At 34.5% G+C, this 28,000-nt stretch overlaps 1 protein-coding gene across 5 annotated transcripts in view; it reads left to right on the top strand.

Moving 5' to 3' along the window:
* The window catches only part of Atp11c (ATPase phospholipid transporting 11C (ATP11C blood group)), a 190,687-nt gene that overhangs the window by 100,370 nt on the left and 62,317 nt on the right, over positions 1-28,000 (top strand). For 4 of the 5 annotated variants that reach the window (XM_077106638.1, XM_077106640.1, XM_077106637.1 and 1 more), the window contains 10 exons: positions 960-1,049; positions 3,325-3,405; positions 5,758-5,865; positions 14,951-15,079; positions 16,833-16,936; positions 19,249-19,299; positions 20,243-20,307; positions 20,624-20,705; positions 21,629-21,779; positions 22,721-22,918. In XM_077106638.1, coding sequence (XP_076962753.1) covers positions 960-1,049; positions 3,325-3,405; positions 5,758-5,865; positions 14,951-15,079; positions 16,833-16,936; positions 19,249-19,299; positions 20,243-20,307; positions 20,624-20,705; positions 21,629-21,779; positions 22,721-22,918 — 1,059 coding nt within the window. The remainder of the gene's footprint in view (positions 1-959; positions 1,050-3,324; positions 3,406-5,757; positions 5,866-14,950; positions 15,080-16,832; positions 16,937-19,248; positions 19,300-20,242; positions 20,308-20,623; positions 20,706-21,628; positions 21,780-22,720; positions 22,919-28,000) is intronic. The other variant, XM_077106641.1, reaches the window with a different exon arrangement.

The following is a 28,000-nucleotide window of genomic DNA, read 5'->3' as shown; positions in this document are numbered from 1 at the left end:
TATCTAGAATCAGGCATGGTGGTTCATGCCTGTAATCCCAGCAATTTGGGAGGCAGAAGTAGAAGAATTGAAAGTTTAGGGGCCAGCCTCAGCAACTTAGTAAGTCCCTAAGCAACTTAATAAGACCCTGTCTCAAAATAAATAAAACATTCAAAAAATATATCTATAAAGTCCCATTTCTTAAGGTGACTTTTATATGACCTAGTCCTTGAGCTTAAAGTATCAGTGAGAAAATATATGTGGTTTGATAGTTGGCCAAAAAATTCTGTCATTCTGTCCTTCTCTCCATGTAGAATTTGGCATTGAAAACTTTACAAAAACCCAAGGGTAGAATGCTATTGTTTAAAGTGACAGCCCTGTATGATTCAGTGTTATGTGTCTGTACATCTCCTCAGCTGTCATGAAGACGGGAGGTACTGGTAAGGATGGTTTTATCTCTAATAATGTTCAAGACTCCAAAGATTAATGAAGCCATGGGAATTTATTTATTCATTTATTCAAATAATCTATTTGTACCAGGTACTGTGCTAGGTGTTGGGGGAAAATTAGTAAATAAGACAGATGAGCAGTCTACTCCATAGAAATCATTGTCTATTGAGGGATAAACTTAAATTAAAAAATGTATACATTTATAATTCACTGTAATGAGTACCCTCAAGGAAGTATCACTATAGGATAATCTGAGAGCATATAATAAGGAACCTATTTTAGATTGGCTTAGATAAACCAAAAGTATGAAACTAAATGGCCATTGTAATGCTAATAATGAAACTTCATTTGTGAAAAAAATTATATAATATACCTTTAACTATATTCTTAGGCATATGTGTGAGCTTTGGGTTTCAAAGTGTTGTATATACTAAATATCAGTTTACAGGATGACCTGGACCCATATAAGTCCTTACTATTAGGATTTTTCAACTTTCCTTTCTAATATTTTTTTTCTTGCTTGCTTATAGTATACACTTTGGAATTTCCTCCCAAAGAACCTGTTTGAACAGTTTAGAAGGATTGCAAATTTTTATTTTCTCATCATTTTCCTTGTACAGGTAAGAACTCCACAAACAACTGTTCAACATTGAGAATTTGAGAGTCTTCATTGATTCAAACAATTTCTAACCTTATGCCCTGTGATTAAAAACAAAGATGTTCCAAAACTGATTATAATAGCAGTTTTAAAGTAGAAATAATTACCTAAAGATTTATATGATTTTTGAAGTTGCATCTTTATTAGGAAACTCATGGAGATTTTATTTCATTGTTCTTTCTTTTAAATTTTCATTAATTTCATATATTTGTTCATCCAAGAAGGATATATATCATCATTAAACAAGTTGATATACATGAAAATCAAAATTCATTTACATTAATAGTTTTATTTTGTTAAACATCAGTGCCAGCCTAATTGAAAACTTAATCACTTATCATCATAATTACCAGTTTTGCTCTGCCTCATTCACTTACTCCCTTGAAGCATGAGAGCCTAGTAGAGTGATCTGTTTCTGTGTTCTTACTATGCTTTTTCATTTTAAATTTTAGAATTTTAAATTGTGTGTCTTCTGTCTTTAAGTCTATAAACTCTTAAACTCTTTCGGTCACCGTATTTACCTCTGAAAAATTTTACTACATTAAAGGTGCTGTGTTTTTCTTGTCTCATTTTTAAATAAAGCCAAAAAATTTCAATGAAATTGCTCAAATACTTGTTGATGTTAAGTGGTTCTGTTCATCCACTTTTAGGCTTTGAGTCTATGATATTATAATTGAGTTTAGCCCTGCTACTTAAAACCAGTCTGGGACATAATATACAAAAGAGCCAATTTGAATACAAATGATGGAATATTTGAAAAGTAGGTACTTAAGAACCACAGTCAGATGTCTTAAAGACCTAAAATAAATAACATAGTGGATTCTGCTTATAAGAGTCATTCTACTTGGTGGGTAGTACCTCTCAATTTCATTTAGTAAATGTGTACCAAGCACCTATTGTGTGCTATATAGCAGTCCAGACAACAAAAGTGATTGCAGCTATGATGAAGATCAAGCTATGACTTTTCTACTCTTAAGGAATTTTATTGCTGAGAAGACAGTCATGAATTTGCTTAATGTAGTAAGGATCATTTATGTGAATGATCAAAATGGTATGAGTATACAGTAGGAGTTACGATTTTTTCCCTACCCAAGAGGAGCTTGAGAAGGCTTCAAAAGGAAGGTTAGTATCCAAACTGAGCCTTGAAGATTTAGTAGACAAGAGGTTACATAAAGACATGGAACCATGTAAAAACCTCTTATGTACACTTCTTTGTGGCAGAGGCAGGCCTGGCTGGAGGTTGGAGATAAGAGTCAGTGAGTTGTGAGAGCAGACTGAAGTCATGATCTCTCTCCCTCAAATCTAGTTCTCTTTCAATATATCCTATTTCAGTGAATGACAATATCCACACAAGCATGTTAACCAGATTCTTGGCAGACATCTTTAATCAATACTTACATCTAGTTCCTTACCAGTTTTGGTATTTTCATCAATATCTCTGTTACTTCTTTTCATGCCTGTTGTTTCCACTGAAATCCAAGCCATCATCTTTCATTTGATAATAGCAGTGGCCTCTCAAATGGACTCTGTCTTTCTACTCTTGTTTCTTTCTAATCTATCATACACAAAGCATGGAGAGTGATCTTTTCAAGATGCAGTTCTATTCATGTGACATCTCCCTATCCAAAACCTTCAAGGATTTTGTACTGTTCACAGAATGAAGAATAAACAGCTTACCCTGGCCTAGCCAACCCTGCACAGTCTGGCCCCTTCTTCCTCTTCCAGCTTCATCTCATGCCACACTTTCTCTTGCTAATGGCTTCCTTTATTTTTTCTTACATATGCTCTTCTCCCTCCTACCATAGAGACTTTGTATATACTGTTTGCTGTACCTGAAAAACCAACTTTGATCTAGTTAACTTTGATTTCCCCTTCAGATTTCACCATCTGCACTCTTATTTTAATGTCTGATTTTCCCTGTGAGCTTTCTGCTATATGAAGGCAGGGACTTGTCTCTATCTCATTTAAAGTAGGATCTCTAGAAACTAGCTGAAGCACAGGGACCGACACAGTGCTACTCAACAGATAGGTGGTAAATAAATGGATGTATTTCAATAAAGGACCAAGTTTCTTAAAACTAACTGATATGTGGATTGTTTTAATGAAAATTAACATTGACTCTGCTACTGGAATGTGTTTTGTCTGCATTTCTGTCTGAAATGTTTACAACATGTAAGTGCTGCATGTGAATTAATAGCTAATTTTCATTTTACTTTCAATTTAATTTCTTCACCTAGGTCACAGTAGACACACCAACTAGCCCAGTTACCAGTGGACTTCCACTTTTCTTTGTTATAACTGTTACAGCCATCAAGCAGGTAACTTTCTTATTTACATTTATGTCTGCATTTCAGTCTATGTTGATTTGAATTTCATTGTCAAAGGCTCGTTTTCATATTTATATATTGTGGGCAGTACCTTGATAGATTTAGTTTATATTTAGTTCCCATTGAAAACCTAGTTAAATGATAATAAGGCACATCCTTAATTTATTTGCTCTTTTCTTCCTCTATTTCTGTGTGTGGGTATGTGAAAATAAAAGAGTGGGTAGAAGATATAGCTCAGTTGGGAAATGGGAAGCGGGTTTTTATCATGGATTAATTGTTCTAGTGTAGTAAGTCTGAATGAAAATTTCCCACGCCAGTAGATTTTTTTCTTTTTTGTCACCGTAGCCTGTAGCACAGGACTTTAGGTACAAATATTTGAATTTTATAATTTCCTGATGGTGCTAAAAGGCATGGATGGGTAAAGAGAGCTTTTATTCCTACTTCTAGTCAGAGGTGATGAGATGCCACAGATGGTGATGTGGACTTTTTTGAGCATTTTGTTTGCTAGTACCAAACTTGCCTATGAAATTGAAAATGGAACAAGAAATTGGAGGTGAAGGGGTGGGTTAAAAGTATTTATCATGTACTGGAACAGTCCACAGGATCTGATTATTTAAAAACATACATTTAGATAGTACTTTTGAAAGTGCTTTTAAAAAGTACCCCATGGAGACTTGCAGAATGAAGGTCAACTTAACAGTATTAGGAATAAGATTACCTTTCTTCTTGGGGTTATCTGGTCTTGTATCTTGCCTACCAAGAACTGTAAGAATATTTTATCAAGTGTTTGGTTGCTAAATAAAGACTTGGAATGCTCTTTTCCTCAGGCTGTTAGGATTATTTTCTTTAATGTCATAAAATTACTGGTTCTAAGAATAGCATGTATGATTTTCAAAGGCTTTTACAGATTTCATTCTATTCCCAGTACTACTTCATTGTAGGGCCTTTCTTTCTTCACCACCATTGCAGAATATACCCTATGAAGTGATAGACTAGCTTTCTCATAAAAAGAGACAAGGAAAAGAAGGTGATCAAGAGATTTTCAGTTGTCTTTAAAAAAAAAAAAAGTACAGACATTATTACAACAACAAAAAGCAAAAAATTTATTTTTTGCTTCTGGAGGCTGGAAAGTTCAAGATCAAAGTGCTGGTATGGTGAAGGCCTTCATGTTGCAGCCTCACAAGGCAGAAGGGGCGAAACAGTCAAAATAGAGGAATGTTGTGTACTCAAATGGGGAAGAGCAAAAGAGAGTGAATCCACTCCTTCAAGCCTTTTGTAAGGATCCTCATCCAATCCATCAAGGCATGACTTAATGATATAAAGGACCCATCTCTTAGAAAAAATATATATTAGTTGTAGATGGATGCAATACCTTTATTTTATTTGTTTATTTTTATGTGGTGCTAAGGATCAAACCCAGGGCCTCACACATGCCAGGGGAGTGCTCTATCACTGAGCCACAACCCCAGCCCCAGGATCATCTCTTAATGCTACCACATTAATGATTGAATTTCAGCACTCTCTGATTACTTTTAACCCTAAAAAACTGAGCACCATGTTTCATTTTCTCACTAAGCAGAGAAGTTTAGCTGTTAATCTCTACAATTTATAGTGGATTCTCTGCCAAACCAATCCTAACTTGCTTTTACTATTCTCGGCTTGTGGAAGAGAATTATAATATTTCCTTGGAGGTAATCAGCCCAACAGTCTACTACAAAATATTGAAAGATTAGGTATACAAGAAAATAAAAACTCAAATGGCTCTTTCTCATATTAAAAATGTGGAGATACTTAACATTAATTTGAATAAGAGTAGAAATAAAAGAATAAATCTTAATCCTCCAGATAAAGAATATCAAAGCTCTAATGTCCACGTTTCTTTTAATATTTATCTGAATAATGGAGGAAATTTTTAATACCATAAAGCTATTTACCTATGGGGTAGTTTGAATGTGTGTCTTATGGGGCTGGGGTTGTGGCTCAGTGATAGAGCACTTGCCTAGCACATGTGAGGCACTGGGTTCAATCCTCAGCACCACATAAAAAAAATAAAATAAAGGTAATGTCTATCTACAACTAAAAAATATTAAAAAGAAAGAAAGAAAGTGTGGGCTGGGGATATATCTCCAGTTCGTAGAGTATTTGCCTTGAATTCACAAAGGGAAAAAAAAGTGTCTTAGATTTGCCATTAAAATATGCATCATTATCTCTTTAGCATTCTGAGTTGAAATTAATACAGTAATTTTGAATATCTGCTGTTGATTCATGGGAGGATTATACGGATTTATTAACAGTTTACTTTATTGTTTGAACTTGATTATATAGTTATTTTTATCCTTCTAGGGATATGAGGATTGGCTGAGACACAGAGCTGACAATGAAGTCAACAAGAGCACTGTTTACATTATTGAAAATGCAAAGCGAGTGCAAAAAGAAAGTGAAAAAATTAAGGTATTTTTTAGTTTCCTTTTTTTACTGTGGCAAAATGTACATTTTAAAGTGTATGATTCAGTGTCCTTTAGAACTTTCACAATGGTGTGCAACTATCAACACTATCTAGTTCCAGAATATTTTCTTCAACCAAAAATGAAACCCCATACTTATTAAATAGTCATTCCACATTTCTCCCTCCACCCAAGCCCTGGGAAAACAACTTTTTGTCTCTATGGACTTACATATTTAATAATTTTTATAAATGGAACCATATACTATGTAGCCTTTTATATCTGGCTTCTTTCACTTGATAATAGTTTTTAGATGCATCTGTGTTGTACCATGTATTAACAATTCATTTCTTTGATGGCCAAATAGTATTCCACTATGGATATACCACAGTTTATTTATGATAGCTAATGAATATTTGGGTTGTTCCTACCCTGGGGCTATTTAGAATATTGCTGCTAAGAACATTCTAGGACAAGTTTTTGTTTGACATGTATTTGTTATTCTTTGGGATATGTACCTAAGCAGACAATTGCTAGGTCTTAAGGTAATTTTATGGCTAACTTTTTAATGAACCACCAAACCGTTTTCCATAGTGGCTGTATCATTTACATTCCCACAGCAACGTATGGGAGTTCCACAGTACTATTATATTTTTAAGATGCCAGGCAGTTCATTTTTTAAATTAAAACCAGTCATTATTTATTACTACCCAGAAGGACCCCTGTCAGCATTTTAGACTTGTCCGTATCAGATCTTTTTGGTTCTCAGTATGAGTTTTTAAATTAATCAACTATTTTTAGAGCAATTTCAGGTTCATAGCAGAATTTAACAGAAAGCAAAGAAAGTAACCTATATGCCCACTGTGCAGCCACACTCATATCCTCTTCTTCCATCAGCATCCCACACCAGAATGATGTTTTTTACAATCAATAAATCTACATGGCACACTATTTTCACCCAAAGCCCATAGTTTACATTAGTGATTACTCTCTGTGTTATATTCTATGGGTTTTGACAAATGTATGTCATGTATCTGACATTGTGATATCATATAGGATAGTTTCAGTGCCCTCAAAATCTTTTTTTTGGTGTGTGCCTATTTATCTCACTCCCAGCCTTCACCTCTGGTAAATACTGATACTTTGTCTCCAGAATATCATATTGTTGGAATCATAAATATGTAATCCTTTCAAATTAACTTCACTAACTTAGTAATGTACATTCACGTTTCCTCCATTTTTTATTATTTGATAGCTCATTTTTTTCTAGTGATGAATAATATTCCTTTTTTTTTTTTAAAGAGAGAGAGAATTTTTTAATATTTATTTTTTAGTTTTTGGTGGGCACAACATCTTTATTTTATTTTTATGTGGTGCTGAGGATCGATCCCAGCACCCTGTGCATGCCAGGCAAGTGCGCTACTGCTTGAGCCACACCCCCCTGCCCAATATTCCATTTTTTTAGTGTGCCACAGTTTATTTGTATATCCACTTCTTGGAGTGCATTTTACTTTAAAGTTCTGGCAATTATGAATACAGTTACTGTCAACATCTGTTTTCAGGTTTTTATGGTGTGTAAGTTTAATTTCATTTTAGTAAATATAAGGGATCAAGGTTGAGGGACTGATTGTATGGTAAGAGTATGTTTCATTTCCTAAGAAACGGCCAAACTGTCTTTCAGGATCGTTGTATCATTTTTGCATTTCTACCAGTACTGAATGAGCCCTTACCAGTATTTGATGTTGTCAGCGTCTTAGATTTTGGTTATTCTAATAAGTGTATAGCTGTATTTCATTAATTTTTACTTCAATTAGCATTTCCTTGATAACATGTGATGTGGACCATTTTTCCATATGTTTCTTTGATTCATGCATTACAATTGTGTTATAATTTTCAAATATTTAGGAATTTTCTAGATACGTTTTGATTATGGATTTCTAGTTCAATTCTGTTGTATTCAGAGAACATACTTGGTATCATTTCAATCTTTTTAAACATGTTCAGATATGTTTTATGGCCCAGAATATAGTATATTTTGGTGAATGTTCCACATGCACCTGAGAATTTTAAAAAAGAATGTGCATTCTGCTGCTGTTGAGGAGTTTTGTGTAAATGTCAGTTAGGTCAAGTTCGTTGATAATGTTTTCAAGCCTTCTCTACATTTAATATTTTCTTACTTGCTCTATCAATTATTGAGAAAGGAGACAAAACAATTCCCAAGTATGACTATGAATTTGCCTATTTTTATTTTTTGTTCCATCAATTTTTTTATGTACTTTATAGTACAAAGTGCAAAATTATTTAGGGTTATTATGTCTTCTTGGTGAATTGGCCCCTTTATCCTTGTGTAATCCTTGTCCCTGGTAGTAATCTTAGTTTTGAATGTAAATTTTTTGGATAGTACAATCAATCCCATATAGTAAATCCTGCTTTCTTTTAAAAAAGAAAAAATTGTTTGCATGATATGCTCCATCCTTTTAATCTCTCTATATCTTTGCATTTCTAGTTTGGTCCTGGTTATTGGTTTTATTTTTGTTTTTTTTAAAACCCAGTCTAAAAATCTTTGCTTTTAATTTGGTAGCTCAGCCATTGACTTTTAATGTAATAGTTGATATGGTTTGGCTATCTGTCTCATCTCTTAGATTATTTGAACATTTTTTTATTCCATTGGATCATTTCCCTTGGCTAACTAATTATCTGTTGTATTTTTTAAAATTTCTCCAGAATTTATAATATACTTTTATTTTTTATTTGTTCTTTTTAGTTTTATATGACAGTAGAGTGTGTGTGTGTGTGTGTGTGTGTGTGCGCGCGCGCGCACGTGTGCGTGTATGTATGGAGTATAACTTCTATTTTTGTGGTTGTATGTAATATGGAGTTACACTGGTTGTGTATTCATATGTGAATATAGAAATTTATGTCTTTCCAATTCATTCTACTGTCTTTCCCATTTCCATCACCCCACCTTTCCCCCAACTCCACCCTGTCCAATCCCATGAACCTCCCCTTCACCTCCACCCCTGCCTATTGTGAGTCAGCATTCACGTATCAGAGAAAACATTCAGCCTTTAGTTTTTGGGGATTGCCTTATTTCACTTAGCATAATAGTCTCTAGTTCCATCCATTTACTGGCAAATGCCATAAATTCATTCTTCTTTATGGCTGAATAATATTTTATTGTGCATTTATATGCCACATCTTTATCCATTCATCTATTAATGGGGAACTAGGTTGGTTCCATAGTTTAGCTATTGTGAATTGAGCCACTATGAACTTTGATGTGGCTTCATCACTGTAGTATACTGATTTTTAAGTCCTTTGGGTGTATACCGAAGAGGGGATAACTGGGTCAAATGGTAGTTACATTCCAAGTTTTCTGAGGAATCTTCATACCATATTGAAAAAGGAAATATCACCATGGACACTACCAAAATACAGATGATAGAGTATTTTGAAAATCTGTACTCCAATAAAATAGAAAATGTTAAAGATACCAACAATTTTCTAGAGACATATGACCTACCGAAACTGCACCAGGAGGTTACAGGAAAATTTATACAGATTTAATGCAGTTCCTATTAAAATCCAAATGATATTCTTCATTGAAATAGAAAGAGCATTCATGAAATTCATTTGGAAAAATAAGAAGCCCAGAATAGCCAAAGCAATACTTAGCGAGAAAAGTAAAACAGGAGGCATTACAATACCGGAGTTTAAATTATCCTACAGAGCTATAATAACAAAAAACAGCATGGGTTTTGTACCAAAACAGACATGAAGTAAAATTAAGAATCAATAAATGGGGGCTGGGGCTCAGCAGTAGCATACTTGCCTAGTGCGAGTGAGGCACTGGGTTTGCATTGCATGTAAATACATAAAATAAAGGTCTATCAGCAACTAAGAAAATATTTTTTAAAAAAAGAATAAATGGGATGGTCTCAAACTAAAAGCCTTCCTCACAGCAAAGGAAGCAATCAGGAATGTGAAGAGAGAGAGCCTGCAGATGGGAGAAAATCTTTGCCACCTGTACCTCAGATAGGCTGATAATATCCAGGATATACAAAGAATTCAAAAAACTTTAACACCAAAAAACCCCCCAAATAACCCAGTTAACAAATGAGCAAATTAACTAAACAAACACTTCTCAAAAGAAGAAATACGAATGGTCAACAAATATGTGAAAAAAAATGTTCAACATCTCTAGCAGAGAAGTGCAAATTAAAACTACACTGAGATTTCATCTCATTCTAATCAGAAGTCTCATTCTAGTCAGAATGACAGTTTTTAAGAATATAAGTAACAATAAATGTTGGCGAGAATGTGGGGAAAAGGGTACCCTCACACATTATTGGTGGGACTGCAAATTGGTACAACCTCTCTGGAAAGCAGTATGGAGATTCCTCAAAAATATTAGGAATGGAACCACCATTCAACCCACTATTCCACTCCTCAGTATATATCCAAATGATTTTAAATCAGCATACTATGGTGACACAGCCATATCAATGTATAAACATAATCCACAGTAACTAAGCTAAGGAGCCAAAGTAGGTTCCCTGCTACAATTGAATGCATAAAGAAAATGTGGTGTGTATACACAGTGGAGTATTACTCAGCCATAAAGAAGAATGACTATGATATTTTCCAAAAAAAAGTGGATGGAAGTAGATACTATCTTGCTAAGTGAAATAAGCCAGTCCTAACAAACCAAAGGTCATATGTTTTCACTGATATGGGGGAGTGGAGAATAGAAGTTCAGTGAAGTAGACAATGGAGACTGAAGGGAAGAAAGCGGGTATGGGTAAATGAAGAATAATATAATGTATCTTTCCTATGTACATACATGAATGTACCACAGTCAGTCTCACCACTGAGTACACCCACTAGAACATAATATATTTCATGCTTATATTATCATGTCAATATGAATTATGCTGTCATGTATAACTAAAAAGAACCAATAAATATTCAAAATAAAAAACATAAATAGCACAAATTTCATAGAAAAGCTTCTTTTCTCAGGTCAGGTATATAATTCAACTAATATATAAATTCTAAATTTGAAAAAAAAAAGTTGTTTCTCCATTGTCATCTTGTTTGCATAGTTCCTGGTATGTCTGTTGTCATTTTTATTTTTGTTCCTCCAAATATGATATTTCTTGGATCACTTTTAAGTCTTTCCTTTTCAGTTTTCAGCAGTTTGACTATGTTATGCCTTGGACTTTTCTTTCTAGTTATCTTCCTTGAAATTCTCTTGGAACTATTACTTGATGGTTTTGATTAAGTTTAGATAATTCATGACCATTATCTCTTCAGATATTTTTTGTGGCTCATTTTCTCTCTCCTATTTTTGACTCCATTTACATGACTATAAGACTGATATTTTGTCATACCTCTTAAAGATCTGTCCTTTTTTTTTAACTACTCCTTTTCTCATTGAATATAATTTTGGATAATTTTGATCTATGTGTCTTCTTGTTTACTGATTATTTCCTTTGCTGTATCTTGTCTGCTGGTTGAAGGGAATCATCTCTGATACCATGCTTTTTCATTTCTAACTTTCCATTTTCCTTTCTTTTTTTTTTTGTTAAAATTCATCTCTGCCAAAATTCTCATCCACTCTTACATGTTGCCTACCTTTTCCACTAAGTATTTCAATATCTTAATCATAGCTATTTTTATAACCCTTTTTGATGATTTAAAAATTTCTACATTTCAGGAACTGATCTTGTTGATTCCTTCCCCTCAACAATAACTTGCTTTTTTCTTATGATTTCTGTGCATTTTTTTTTCAGTGAGTTTTGACATTGTACGTGAAAGAATGGCAGAGACTGTGAAGTCAGTACTATATATGTTCTGAAATGGGCCTGCTTCTTCCAGCAGGCCATTTAGTATTTATTGAGGGTTGAGTTCATGTAGTCAGGAGATGGGCTGACTTTGGTTTTTGTTGTAATTATTGCATTATTGATATTTTCAGTGTATCACTGTACTTCAGATTCTTTGTGCTATTACCTTAAACTTTGTGTGAGACCTGGTGTGCTTCAGTGGTTTTGCCAGGTTTGTTGTCCCTTTTTTAATACATCCTAGAATCCTGAGCTACAAAGAGTGTCTGTCTCACCCTCTTCTGTTGCTTCTCACCCTATAGTAGATTGCTATTTGTTGTTTGTTATTCAGTGTTGGCTCCTGGTGGGAACAGAATGGTTTAATCATTCTCCCATTCCAGTCTCCATATTAGGATATATGAACCTGAGTTGTATTAGGATATATGAACCTGAGCCTCAATGTGGGATTTTCTCTATTGCTGCCCCCACCTCCTCCTATGGCAGTCAAATGTTTGATAAGAATGTCTTTCCTATTTTGTCTCTGCAAGCAAGTTCCCTTTTGTTTCTGTCTCCTCTGTAGCAGCAATGTCATTTTCTGCCAAAGAAGGTTTCCTGCCTTTCTCCCAATGCAGGTGGCTTTTCTTCTTTTGCCTCATATGAGAGATGAGTCCACTATTCTGGCATGTTTTGTGCCTGTCTCTCCACAGTAGTTGATCATTATCTGTATGCCTGTACCAGTGAGAAGGGTAATTTTAAATGTTCTGACCTTATGCTTTCTCATGAGCACCAATGGAAACCTGTAGAGAGAGCTAGCATGTGTTAATGGTTTTCTTTTGTCTCTCAGTCTTGTAGATATTCAAAATTTTCATGGTGATTCACTCCTAGCCTTTAAGAATTGGTTGAAAACACAGTTGTTTTTTTCTTATCCACTTTTATGGTAGCCATCTTTTACCTTGTGCTCTGTCAGTTGTGAAATATTTGATTTGTCCTGTTTCTCCTCAGAGGGACTCTTTGAAATTCAGTTCACTTGGTTGCCTTGCATTCTCAGCCCTCTGATGCTCTAAAAATATTATTCTGTAGATCATCTATTTTTTCCTAATATTTGTGATGGGAGTGGTAGTGACATTCTCTTGCAGCTTTAAAAATAGTGAATGGAAACAAGTAACTTGAGTTGATTGTCTAACTGGGTCATAACATTCCCTTTCTTTACCATTGTCTTTTACCTTTGCCTTTAGGGTAAGGCCAAAATCCCTTAGCCTAGCTGGTCAAGCCCTTTGCCATCTGGCCCCTGCCTACCTCACCAGCCTCAACATGTATTGTAGATACACGAATTTTGTATCTGAGCAAATTCTAAGTGTTGAAGAAAAAAAATGTTTTCTTTGTGGTTTTTATTTATCAGTGCCTACCAGTCATCATGTTAAGATTTTGTTGATTCTTTTTTTCTTTTGCATACTTTAAGCATAGTTTGTAGTTTTATTATAAGAAACATAAATGTTTATGTAAGTGAGGAAGGAAAGATCAACAATATAAAATATTATTTACAAATTAGATATTGACACTGTTGTTCTTGGCTACTAATTAAGATTGGCAAAGAAAATAAAATTGTTCTTGACTAGGTCTCAAAATATTGCACATAGAAGATAGGTGTTCCATGTAGTTCAGCACTTCACTGCCAGTGTGTCTTGGTTGGTGTGCCAGATACTGACTTCTGTTTTATTCAACTTTTTCACTGCTATAACTAAAAGACCTGACAGGAACAATTGTGGAGGAGGAAAAGTTTGATACCTCATGGTTTCAGAGATCTCAGTCTATGAAGTACAGACTCCATTCCTCGGGGCTTGAGGTGAGGTGGAGCATCATGGCAGTAGAGAGAAGTGACTCACATGATAATCAGAGAGCAGAGAGACTCTGCTGGCAAGATACAAAATATATACCCCCAAAGCACACCTCCTCCAGCCACACCATAATTGCCTTCAGTTTCTACTCCATTAATCCCACCTTGGGATCCATTCACTGATTGGATTAAGGTTCTCCTAACCTAGTCATTTCTCATCTAATACTTCTTGCATTATCTCAGACATGAGCTATTGGGGTACACCTCACATCCAAACAATAACAATTTCTTCCTAAAGTGAGTTGTCTTCTGCCACCAGGAGCCACCTCCCTTTATCTGACTATGCTGTACAAAATCATTATTTATCATTTTCTGTGTATGCCATCCATTAAAAATATTGAGAAGTATTACTTGGAGAATTTCTTTTTTAAAAATATTTTTAAGTTGTACATGGACACAATACCTTTATTTTATTTATTTATTTATTTTTATGTGGTGCTCATGATCAAATATAGTGTCTCACACATGCTAGGCAAACACTCCACCACTGAGCTATAACCCCAGCTGTGCTTGGAGAATTTCTTATATTTTTCCAAAATAAATGTTATAAGTTATTCATAAGTTGAGTAAAGTACTTTCTTGCATGATATTGTAACAGTTATAATTAACACCCATTAAATGATTAACATGTGCCAAGCACCTTAATATTTACTTGTATTATTATTTATCAATGCTCACAGTAATCCTGTGAGGTAGTCAACTTACCTAAGACATTTACCCAAAGTCATATAGTTAAGTGTTGGATCTGGGGTGTGAATTGAGATTAAAAAGTACAAGCTTTTAACTATTATGATTCACTCTTTACATTATAAAATCATTCCTGATTTCTTCTCTCGGGTTTTTTCTCAAGTTTGAGTTTTGAATATTTGCTGATAGGAAATTGTTTTTCATTGCTCTATTGATTAATTCTTCTGATAGCAGATGGATTTTTAGGTTGACCTCTAGAAAAAAATTTAAATATTATGGGGAAATGATTGATGCCTCTATAATTAACCGAGGTTTTGTTCATGAATTGCCTAATTTGTGATATGTACATTTTCTTGATTCATTCATGAGATGATAAGGTCATTTACTTATTAAACATTAGTTCCAGAAATATCAGAACAATTGGGTGTCAGAATTGTTTATTAGAGGTAAAGGTCAATACTAAGGTAATCTGAAAGCATCCTAAATCCTTGTGACCTTAAAGAGAATTCTGGATGTTAAGTAATATTCTTTTTATCACCTTTTACATTGTGCAGGATCCTGAGATACCCTCAAAGCATAAGAGCTGGAGTTATGTTCTACTAGTGTTTTAACTTTAGTGTGTGTTTTAATGATGTTTAGTTTGGAATTCAAAACATTTATATTTATATTTATTTTACTCTCCATTTTAGGTTGGTGATGTAGTAGAAGTTAGTGCAGATGAAACCTTTCCCTGCGATCTTATTCTTCTATCATCCTGTACCACTGATGGAACCTGTTATGTCACTACAGCTAGTCTTGATGGGGAATCTAATTGTAAGGTAAGAGACTGAACCTTGCCTAAGCATTTAGAGCTCAGGATAGTTAATCATACAATAGTGCTTCCAAAAAAAATGCTTCCTAAACTCTTTATTTTCCCTATTCATGTAGGTTTTGTATTTGAAGAGAGCTGTTATATAATTGTCTTTGTCTCCTAAGTATATTCTCATCTTTGGGTATAGGGATGGTGTTGGGCAGGGAAAAACCATGCCCCAAATAAAAGCCACCACAATTTTTATATCACTGCTTGAATTTAATGTTAACATAATCCACGTAATATTTTATTTAGACTTTTTAAAATGCAAGTAATTTTAGGCTGAAACTATATAAAAATAACTTTATGTACTCTAACCTTACAATTTGATTTATTTTTAACCTAATGACAAAGTATATTTTCTTTAAAATATGTTTATTCCTGGGATTTAGGAGTTCTAACCTGGAATAATTTGATTGCCTTTTAAAAAATACATTAGGATATACTTTGGCAAACATTTGCTTTATTACAACTAGGAGGAATTTTAAGTGTGGTGAAATGTCACATCTAAATGAGTAATAAGTTACTTCCCTGGGACTTTCTGGTGCAGTTAGTTTTTGGCCATCACCTAGAATGATGAGCAGTAACAGGGAGTTAAAATCCTCTCAGTGCTGCCTTTAAGGAATGATATTAATGTGCTGATCTCTGAGTATATCCTTGGAGAATTTCTTTTCTCATTTATTCCCTCTGGAGTTGAAGACTAGTACTTAATATGTGAAAAAGGAAATTTACCATTTAATTGGCTGATTCTGTATTTCAAGGACATTGTGAGATGAACTAGTTGCATTTAAGCTGTTTAAAAAGAGCTATATTTTAGGGAATGTCAAGATAAAATCAATAAATCTACCTAAAGATTCCCTAATAATGAAAAAGTTACTTAGAAGAAGAAAACTTTTAGGTAGTTTTTTTTTTCTATTACATTGATTTGATTACATCAGCTAAAAGTACAGAAGTTTTCAAAAATCAGGCAATAGTTTTAAATATTGTTCAGGAAGTGCCATAATATTCCTTAAAGACTATATGTCAACAGCATTCCCTTCTGCATGAAGCAGTGTACTTCTTGAATCAGTATTAGCCTTTGTTTGATGATTTATAAATGGATTCATTGAAGCTTACTTTCAGTTTTGGATGTATCAAGTGTGTAATACACTCTATTAGAATATTCTGTCTAACAAAATATCCTCTTCCTGCCCCTCATACCAAATGTAGTGATTTGAGCATTTTCAAGATCATTAATTAAGCTATTTGTGTAATGGAACATTAATGAGTTTTTTCTTATTATTGACAAAATTTTTACATTGCTAAGACCAAAAAGGGTTGTGTTCCATTCAAATGTGCAAATCTGCATAGCTATACACTACAGTAAGCAAAATAATAAGTCTCAGTTCTATAAATAGGAGGAAGAATAAATGTATTAAATTTCCAATTTTTTTAGTTAATTATATGCCTGCTGCAAATGGAATGCTCTTGACGTCAGTATCAAGAAGAACTTTTAGTTGTTTTTTTTCCTATTATCTTTGAAATCCCCTTATAGCAGGGTTATCTTTTAAATTATTTATGGTGTATTTATTTGGTGGGAAATGTGCATCAATATTTGTAATATTTTGCCAAAGCCTCTTACTAAAACATACCATTTCTGGAACACAGTTGTATAGGATAATGAAAAGAAACACTTTTTTTTTTTTTTTTTAAATTTGCTTTATTCCCCTGCTTTCATCTAGACACATTATGCCGTGCGGGATACCATTGCAATGTGTACAGCTGAGTCCATTGATAGCCTCCGAGCAGCAATTGAATGTGAACAGCCTCAACCTGACCTGTACAAGTAAGAATCACCTGGTCTCTCCATACTGCTACCTCTTAGCTCTGATGCTTTTCACCAGCCGTATTGCAAAGAAACGCCCACCACTTGCCAGCCTACTCACATATATGTTTTTATGAGCTGTTCTTCCTTCTGGCAGGAAAATGAATTAAATCAGCCTTGTTCACTACCAGCCTAAGATAAATTATTGTGAGCCCGGGCATCCTATGTTTTTTCTTTTGTTTATTTTTGTTATTTGTAAACATGACCATCTATCAAAATTTTAAATGATATTATCCCAAAGGGCTAATCTGTCAGACTAATGGAGTGCCCAGTGTTAATTAATATAGAAATAAAACCCTTTTTTACATGCCATCCACTGTTAAAAAGGGAAGACAATATTGGGCCATGCAATTAGTAGGCACTCTTCCTTTCTTGAAGTGATCACAATGAACAGAGGATTGCAAATATGCTATTTCTTGATCACAGTGAACAGTTAAGTTGAAGGAGTAGTAAAATGGTATAATTTCTTCTGTTTTTCTATACTTAGGCTCTCTGGAATAGATTTGCTGGTTAACAGTTATTGTAGATTTTAAAAATTTGATATTTGATTTTAAGACTGGTTAGTTGGGTTGATTTGAGCATGTTGCTAATGAGGATATAGTCACAGTTTTATCCCCACATTGTCCAATTAATGTCATTCTATTACACATGGCATCCATTACCTAGGCCATCCACTTTGTTAGTGCACACTGTTTAAAATGGGGATCATATGGTTGAATATACTTTATATTGACACCTAATAGGAGGAAAACAAAGTATATCCTACTGTGAGAATACTGCCCTCCTTCCTTCCCATTATTTCTTCTGTCCTCCTTCCTTTCCTATCTTCTATATTCACCTTGAGAGTAAGAACTAGATCCAAAAGTAAAACAGCTTTTCTCCGTCTTCAAGGAACTCACAATGAGCAAAGTAGATAAAATAGTAAAGCTAAGCTTAAAGTGTAATAATAACTATAATCCAAAATCCATGGAATCACAGAAAAGGGAGTGACTTACTCTGCTTATAAGTTAGAGATCAATATATATATATACTCTTGTATATGTATTGAGAAACTGAATAGTTGCTTTAAATATGAAAGAGAATTTTAGGGTAGATAAGATTATTCCTAATTTCCCTAGATAAAATTAGATCTCTTGGTAATAATCACTTGCATATATTTGATTGTTCCTTTATCTTTATTAAAACAATGGAGTATGTCTTTTTCACTTATTAGTATATCTTTAGCACCTAGTGCAGTAGTGGCATAATTAATATACGATGAATGAAGGAACAGATTTTCATATTTTATAGTAATATAAAGTATTTCTCTTGTTCTATAAAGAAAACAATGTTTATATTGAAATTACAAAATACTTTTTTTGAATGGTAAAGTACATTTATTAAAAATAAAAATAATACACAGTAAAACACTCTTATTAAGGAGAAGTTGGGCATTTTCACTAAATTTGGCAGAAACGCAGATTACCATGTGTCCAGTCATATTAAATGATTGGCTGAAGCTCAGTATTGAGATCAGCTACAAGATGCAGGCTGGACATTTCCAAGGTGGCAATCAAGTATTCATTGTCTAAGACTACTGCCATGGTTCAGAAGATGGTCCTGGGACCAGCAGCATCAGCATCACCTAGGATCTTGAATTAGGAGCTCAAATATGGGGGCCCATAGATGTTTGTTTTTGTTTTGTTTTGTTTTTTGTGTCAGGGTCTCGCTAAGTTGCTTAGGGCCTTGCTAAGTTGCTGGGGTTGGCTTTGAACTTGTGATCCTTCTGCCTTAGCCTCCCAAGTTGCTGGAATTACAGTCATGCACTACCACACCTGATGAGATGTGTGGTGAGATCCCCACATCTGGTGAACCCTCCCGTGATTTTGATGGCATGCTCCTGTGTAAGAACTACTGACTAATGATTTTGAAAGTTGTGTTTTAGCACCAGAAACCTTTCTTCACATGAATCTAAAATAGAAGTCACATTATTTATATAAAGGCATAAAGAAGAGAGATATCCTGTGCATGCATAGTGCCAAATAGAGCTTGAAAATCAATTTAGACTCTTTGTTTATTTTCTTACAAACTATAATATTATTTTAGAGATTAGATTAAAATGCTGTACATCTTTTGATTCAATATAACTTTTCCCTCAGAAATATAATAGGATTTTGTCATTTATTCAGAATCTTATCTTTTGCATTATTTGTATTTTGATTTATTTCCATATTGGTGGTATTTGGATTTCACCTGGACATAGAAAATACACCTGTTATTATGTTCTTTTACAGGTTTGTTGGGCGAATCAATATCTATAGTAATAGTCTTGAGGCTGTTGCCAGGTTAGTTTGTTATTCCTTTAACCTGTTCTTATGGGAGGGGAGATATATTTCTTTTTAAACTTACTAAAATAGTTAACTACCTTTCTTAATAGAAAAGGATATAAAAATAAATAATTAACTAACCTTCTGATTGGCAGAGTTGTGGGGTCTCTGTGTATAGAGGTAGGGGATTGTTGAAAATTAATGCTTAGGATTTCCAAAACAGCAGACCTCTATACCCTTTGACTACTATTCCTAGACCTGTTCTAGGCTCTGTGTTTATTGTACTTGGTTATATAGTGGCTAACGAGGTGGGAAATACACATGGCGAACACTGGTTTAAAGGAGAGTAATTGAAGAACTATGCAGTAAATAAAACAGAGTGCATTACCTGGACCTAAGTGAAATGATAGGCCAGTAATTTATAATGAGCCAATTCATAAAAAGGAAGTTGATTTTTTTCCTCTTCTGTCACCCAGTTAGTTACCTCAACTTTTCCACTTGGCCATTTTAGTCATGCTTAAAAGAGATTTAAGGAAATGAAGGGTGATATTGCAAATGATGGGTAATTACTGTCTACAAAGATGTCAGTGTTTTTCTCACCTTGACTTTGTCTTCACAGTATTATATTCGTGACCCTCTGTTTCTGTTCCTCACTGTCTGTTGCTCTGTCCTGTTCTTGTCTTGCTATCTGTGACTCATAATCACTTGATCCCTTTGTGCATTTCTTTACCTCTGCATGTTGCTAGCTACTCCTATGCTGTGCTTCCATCTGTGCTGTTCCCTTAAGTCACTTCAGAGGGAGGGATCTTTCAGCTTGTCCTGGGGAGTAAACATATGGTAGAAGTAGACAGATACATCCTGAAACCCTTGGAGATAGATATGTGTCAGGGCAAAATCTGTCCTCACAGTTGATGATGCTATGCATTTTTTAAAATAAGCTGTGTTCATTTTTTTTGATTAGGTCTTTGGGACCTGAAAATCTCTTGCTGAAAGGAGCTACACTAAAAAATACCAAGAAGATATATGGTAAACAATTTTTAAAATATACTTACCAGAAATAAGTTATATAAGGCCTGTGAATAAATAGTTCATGTTTAAAAATGAACATGGCAGATGTTGTATTTATTATCGGCTATATTTATGTGTTGGGAATTTACAAGATGATAAACAAACATGAAATATGATACATAATTTACAGAATTACAATTATATCAAATAATGTATTAACTAGTGAGTAGAATAGGACTTAGGATTTTTATATTTATAGACTTGAAAATTTATAGAACCAAGGGGTATGAAGTTGGTTGATAAATTCAGTTTTAACCTACTTTTCGTTCCTTAGGAGTTGCTGTTTACACTGGCATGGAAACCAAAATGGCTTTGAACTACCAAGGGAAATCTCAAAAACGTTCTGCTGTTGAAAAGTTAGTGTGCACCATGATTTCTTTAGTCATTACTGATTGACATAGTTACTTCCTCAGTAATTCCAAACTAGTATAACAAAAAAAAAAAACATTTCAGTTATAATAGCAGCTAGCATTTTGAGTGTTTATTTTCCAGAAACTGTCCTTAATAGTTTATATGTCAGATTTTATTTAATCTGCTGAAGAACTCCTTAAAAAGTAATTTGTATTAGCTTCTCCACTTTACACACCAGAAAATGGTCTTTAAGAGAATAAGTGACTTACCTAAGCTTACATAGCTATTAAAGGTAGAATTTACTTGAATAATAAATTCATTTCCTTTCGTTATTGTAGTTAGTGGTTTGGAGGTGTCTCATTGCTGTGTTCAAGTTGGTTCTACAATATAGATAATAATATCCTAGCAAATAAAGTAGACCTTCAAACCAGGTACAACTGACAGAGACCTCTCTATCATAGACATGGATATCCAGTATCTCAATGGCACCTTCTCCAGAGCTGTACTTTCAAACTATGCTGAGAAAAAATATATACTGAACTTGAGGATTTCGCATGACTACCTGCCCTCAGTTCCAAATATTTAGAATTTAGGGACATGGAGACAAGTTACTCCTTATGGGTTGAATAGGTAATTATGTGTGTCTCCATCATCTCCTATTCCTTTATAGGAACCTTACTAAAAGTGTGTTAATCTAGCCAGCCATTGATTGGGGGAACACTGGTGATAATAATAAATAGTTCAGGGCTAGCTTTTAAGTTTTGTCACTCTATAGCCATGCTGCAGCTATGATAACTGAGTTTCATATGTAAAAGCTTCTGTTGTGTTTGAACATCATTCACAGAGAAATGTTAGATAACTGAACAGTTTAATTTATATTTGATGTCTTAATTAGATAGTTTTAAAACCCATACTCTTATTTTTTCAGATCTATTAATGCCTTCTTGATGGTTTATTTATTTATCTTATTGACCAAAGCTGCAGTATGCACTACTCTAAAGTATGTATGGCAGAGTACCCCATATAATGATGAACCTTGGTATAACCAAAAGACTCAGAAAGAACGGGAGACTTTAAAGGTAATTTGTTTTCCACTGAAAATTATAGCTCAAGGATTTTGTAACCATTCATCCTTTATGGAAATACTAGTCAGAGAAATGATACCTTTGTTAGCTTCTATGTTTTCTTTTTGGTTATAGCCCTATGCCATTAAATATTTAAGTTTTAATTTTTTAAATTTTACATAAAGCATCCATGATTTTTAATTTTGTTTTTACATTACTGGAGATTGAACCCAGGGACACTCTACCACTGAGTTATGTCCCTATCCCTTTTTACCTTTTATTTGGAGACAAGGTCTTACAAAGTTACCCATGCTGATCTTAGACTTTGCACTCTTCCTGCCTCTACCTCAGCCTCTTGAGTCCCTGAAGTGTGTCACTGCACCTGGCGTCTATGCTTGATATGAGCTCTTTAGTTAAGATTTTGAAGTAAACTGGCAAGAAATGCTGGCATTTTAATACAATGTGAGCTTGTGAGATACGATAGCATAATGGATATTTGTATATAAATTTTTATCTCACATTCATATATAGGGATGAAGGGAGCAGAGGACTTAAGAAAGTGAAAAAAGTGTAAAGATAGAAGGTACTGGGGCTGGGGTTGTTTCTGTAGAGCACTTGCCTAGCACCCCTGAGTCACTGGGTTCAATCCTCAGCACCACATAAAAGAACAAATAAATAAAATAAAGTTATTATGTTCATATACAACTAAAGCAATATTTTAAAAAAGAATGTACATACCCTGAACAACAATGATAAAATTGAAAATGTTCCTAAATGTTTTCACATTGTGATAATTTTGACTACAATGATATAGTATCTTTGGTAAGTTTCTCTATAGCAAGAGCAATGCTTTCAGCATTGACTGATAAAAAGAAAGTCAACTGTTTCTTTACATTATATTCATCTGATGGAGCTGTGCATCTAACTAGCATTAATGGTCTCTTTTATTTTATTAGGTTCTGAAAATGTTCACCGACTTCCTATCATTTATGGTCCTATTCAACTTTATCATCCCTGTCTCCATGTATGTCACAGTAGAAATGCAGAAATTCTTGGGCTCTTTCTTCATTTCATGGGATAAAGACTTTTATGATGAAGAAATTAACGAAGGAGCCTTGGTTAACACATCAGACCTTAATGAAGAACTTGGTCAGGTTAGAACACATTTTTGCTTACAATAAGTTAATGTAGTGTAATTCTTTTTTGTGTGTGTGTATAGTATAGATTATCAATATATGTTTCCATTTCACATTTAGAAATGTGATTAAAAGTTCTTTTATGCAGGCATGTAATAAAGGTAAGCAGTGTTTTCATCACCATAGCATCAGTTCTTTTGCTGGCATTTTTGAGAAGGATGCGAGTTATATATTAAATTAGAATATTGCAGAAATTCTTTTTATATTTATTTTTTAGGTGTATATGGACACAACACATTGCCTTTATTTTTATGTGGTGCTGAAGATTGAACCCCGGTCCCGCCTGTGCTAGGCGAGCATTCTACCGCTGGGCCACAATCCCAGCCCCAAAATTCTTTGTAAAATTCACCAAGTTATGTTGTTAGATTGCTAAGTTATTGCTTTAGAATAGGAAACATACAGTCTTCATTACTATCTATAATCATTTATGGATAGAATAGAAAGTAGTAAATATAGCTGTTTTATAAATGCATGTTGTTCAGTAAACAAAATTGACTGGAGTTGTGCTATTGACCTTTTCTTGGTATATTTCTGATCAGAAGGAATATAGACCTAGAAAGCAGAGTTAATTATTGTGGTATGTGAATTTAAATGAAGGGAAAATGTGAAGGCACGTACTCCTTAAAATGCTTTCTGTTTCATATACCAGTATAGCCAAGTCTGTGGCCTTGTTTCTAACCCAGGTGCATTTATTTTCTGTTGTGATGCTAACTGTAATTCCAAGTAATGACCTCTTAGTTGCTTTGCTCATTAATATTGAAATACTCTCCCCCTTTTGTCTGAATTTACAGTGTATCATGTAATGATCATCATAGGCTGAGGGAATTATCTGGCATGCATTTAATTTCCATGATATTTAGAATGTCAAGGATGTGGAAATGTCATTTCTGTGATTGGGAAATGCAAACTCTATTAATGAAACTGTGGGCTAGAACACTGCCTCACACTTGTTTTAAATGGGGCTGATTTGCATGTAATACCTTAAAATTCCCTTGCCCTGAATTTAGCCCTTCCACTACCCGAACTCTCTGTTTCTGCTTTTGATACAATCTTTGCCTAACCAGAGTACCCTTTTAATAACTAAGGACTCTCCAGATACTATTTTGTTTAGATCTGACTTCAGAACACTAGTAAGCCAGACCTTAGAACCTGTATTCCATATAGACACTGATGCACTAAGAATAAGACAAGAATTGAAAGAACCAATGGCTTTTCTCTAATTGTTCCTAGAAGATTCTTTTGTTCATGGGTTGAGCTTCCATAGCTGACCCTAATCTTTTTTTTTATTGGTTGTTTAAAACATTACAAAGCTCTTGACATATCATATTTCATACATTAGATTCAAGTGGGTTATGAACTCCCATTTTTACCCCAATTACAGATTGCAGAATCACATCGGTTACACATCCACATTTTTACATGATGCCATATTAGTGACTGTTGTATTCTGCTACCTTTCCTATCCTCTACTATCCCCCCTCCCCTCCCCTCCCATCTTCTCTCTCTACCACATCTACTGTAATTCATTTCTCTCCTTATTTTTTTCCCATTCCCCTCACAACCTCTTATATGTAATTTTTTGTGTAACAGTGAGGGTCTCCTTCCATTTCCATGCAATTTCCCTTCTCTCTCCCTTTCCCTCTCACCTGTCATCCCTGTTTAATGTTAATCTTCTTCTCATGCTCTTTGTCCCTACTCTGTTCTTAGTTACTCCCCTTATATCAAAGAAGACATTTGGTATTTGGTTTTAAGGGATTGGCTAGCTTTACTTAACATAATCTGCTCTAGTGCCATCCATTTCCCTGCAAATTCCATGATTTTGTCATTTTTTAGTGCTTCATAATACTCCAGTGTGTATAAATGCCACATTTTTTTTTTTTATCCATTCATCTATTGAAGGGCATCTGGGTTGGTTCCACAGTCTAGCTATTGTGAATTGTGCTGCTATGAACATCCATGTGGCAGTATCCCTGTAGTACACTCTTTTAAGGTCTTCAGGGAATAGTCTGAGAAGGGCAATAGCTGGGTCAAATGGTGGTTCCATTCCCAGCTTTCCCAGGAATCTCCATACTGCTTTCCAAATTGGCCGCACCAATTTGCAGTCCCACCAGCATTGTACAAGTGTACCCTTCTCCGCACATCCTCGCCAGCACTTGTTGTTTGACTTCAGAATGGCTGCCAAGCTTACTGGAGTGAGATGGTATCTTAGGGTGGTTTTGATTTGCATTTCTCTGACTGCTAGAGATGGTGAGCTTTTTTTCATGTACTTGTTGATTGATTGTATGGCCTCCTCTGAGAAGTGTCTGTTCAGGTCTTTGGCCCATTTGTTGATTGGGTTATTTGTTTTCTTATTGTTTAATTTTTTGAGTTCTTTGTATACTCTGGATATTAGGGCTCTATCTGAAGTGTGAGGAGTAAAAATTTGTTCCCATGATGTAGGCTCCCTGTTTACCTCTCTTATTGTTTCTCTTGCTGAGAAAAAACTTTTCAGTTTGAGTAAGTCCCGTTTGTTGATTCTAGTTATTAACTCTTGTGCTATGGGTGTCCTATTAAGGAATTTGGAGTCCGACCCCACAATATGTAGATCGGAGCTAACTATTTCTTCTGTCAGACACAGACTCTCTGATTTGATATCAAGCTCCTTGATCCATTTTGAGTTAACTTTTGTGCATGGCGAGAGGAGGGGATTCAGTTTCATTTTGTTGCGTATGGATTTCTAGTTTTCCCAACACCATTTGTTGAAGATGCTATTCTTCCTCCATTGCATGCTTTTAGCCCCTTTATCAAATATAAGATAATTGTAACTTTGTGGATTAGTCTCTGTGTCCTCTGTTCTGTACCATTGATCCACCGGCCTGTTTTGGTACCAGTACCATGCTGTTTTTGTTACTATTGCTCTGTAATATAGTTTGAAATCTGGTATCGCTACACCGCCTGATTCACACTTCCTGCTTAGAGTTGCTTTTGCTATTCTGGGTCTTTTATTTTTCCATATTAATTTCATGATTGCTTTATCTATTTCTACAAGAAATGCCGTTGGGATTTTGATTGGCATTGCATTAAACCTATAGAGAACTTTTGGTAATATTGCCATTTTGATGATGTTAGTTCTGCCTATCCATGAACAGGGTATACTTTCCCATCTTCTAAGATCTTCTTCTATTTCTCTCTTTAGGGTTCTGTAGTTTTCATTGTATAAGTCTTTCACCTCTTTTGTTAGGTTGATTCCCAAGTATTTTATTTTTTTTTGATGATATTGTGAATGGAGTTGTTGTCCTCATTTTCATTTCATAGGATTTGTCGCTGATATACAGGAATGCCTTTGATTTATGCGTGTTGATTTTATATCCTGCCACTTTGCTGAATTCATTTATTAGCTCTAATAGTTTCTTTGTAGACCCTTTTGGGTCTGTTAAATATATTATCATGTCATCTGCAAATAGTGATAATTTAAGTTCTTCTTTTCCTATTTTTATGCCTTTAATTTCTTTTCTCTGTCTAATTGCTCTGGCCAGTGTTTCGAGAACTATATTGAATAAAAGTGGTGATAGAGGGCATCCCTGTCTTGTTCCAGATTTTAGAGGGAATGCCTTCAATTTTTCTCCATTCAGAATGATGCTAGCCTGAGGCTTAGCATAGATAGCTTTTACAATGTTGAGGTATGTTCCTGTAATCCCTAGTTTTTCTAATGTTTTGAACATAAAGGGATGCTGTACTTTGTCGAAGGCTTTTTCTGCATCTATCGAGATGATCATATGGTTCTTATCTTTAAGTCTATTGATGTGGTGAATAACATTTATTGTTTTCCGTATATTGAACCATCCTTGCATCCCTGGGATGGATCCTACTTGATCATGGTGCACAATTTTTTTGATGTGCCTTTGTATCCGATTCGCCAGAATGTTATTGAGGATTTTCGCATCTAGGTTCATCAGAGATATTGGTCTGTAGTTTTCTTTCTTTGAAGTGTCTTTGTCTGGTTTCGGAATCAGGGTGATGTTGGCCTCATAGAATCAATTTGGAAGAGGTCCCTCTTCTTCTATTTCCTGAAATAACTTGAAAAGTATTGGTATTAATTCTTCTTTAAGGGTTTTGTAAAACTCCGCTGTATACCCATCCGGTCCTGGGCTTTTCTTGGTTGGTAGTCTTTTGATTGCTTCTTCTATTTCATCCATTGATATTGGTGTGTTCAAATTGTGTGTATCCTCCTGACTCAGTTTGGGCAAATCATATGACTTAAGAAATTTATTGATGTCTTCACTATCTTCTATTTTATTGGAATATAGGTTTTCAAAATAATTTCTAATTGTCTTCTGTATTTTTGTAGTATCTGTTGCGATATTGCCTTTTTCATCCCGTATGTTAATAATTTGAGTTCTCTCTCTTCTACTATTCGTTAGCATGGCTAAGGGTCTGTTGATCTTATTTATTTTTTTGAAGAACGAACTTTTAGTTTTGTTAATTTTTTCAGTAGTTTCTTTTGTTTTAATTTCGTTGATTTCCGCTCTGATTTTAATTATTTCCTGCCTTTTGCTACATTTGCTGTTGTTTTGCTCTTCCTTTTCTAGGGCTTTGAGATGAAGTGTGAGCTCATTTATTTGTTGATTTTTCCTTTTTTTGAGGAATGACCTCCAGGCGATGAATTTCCCACTTAAAACTGCTTTCATTGTGTCCCAATAGATTCCGATATGTTGTGTCTGTATTTTCATTTATCTCTAAGAATTTTTTGATTTCCTCCTTTATGTCTTCTGTAACCCATTGATCATTCAGTAACATATTGTTCATTTTCCACGTGATGTAGGATTTTTCCTTCCTTCTTCTATCATTGATTTCCAGTTTCATTCCATTATGATCAGATAAAATGCATGGTATTATCTCCACCCCTTTATATTTACTGAGGTTTGCAGAAATTAAAGGCTTAAAAATAGGAAAAGAAGAACTTAAATTATCACTATTTGCGGTTGACATGATTCTATACATAGAAGACCCAAAAGGGTCTACAAAAAAACTACTAGATCTAATAAATGAATTCAGCAAAGT

Source organism: Callospermophilus lateralis, chromosome X (genome assembly GCF_048772815.1).
Source record: "Callospermophilus lateralis isolate mCalLat2 chromosome X, mCalLat2.hap1, whole genome shotgun sequence".
Taxonomy (NCBI): Eukaryota; Metazoa; Chordata; class Mammalia; order Rodentia; family Sciuridae; genus Callospermophilus; species Callospermophilus lateralis.
The sequence above is the reverse complement of the archived record's forward strand: the minus strand, read 5'-3'. Positions and strand labels throughout refer to the sequence as shown.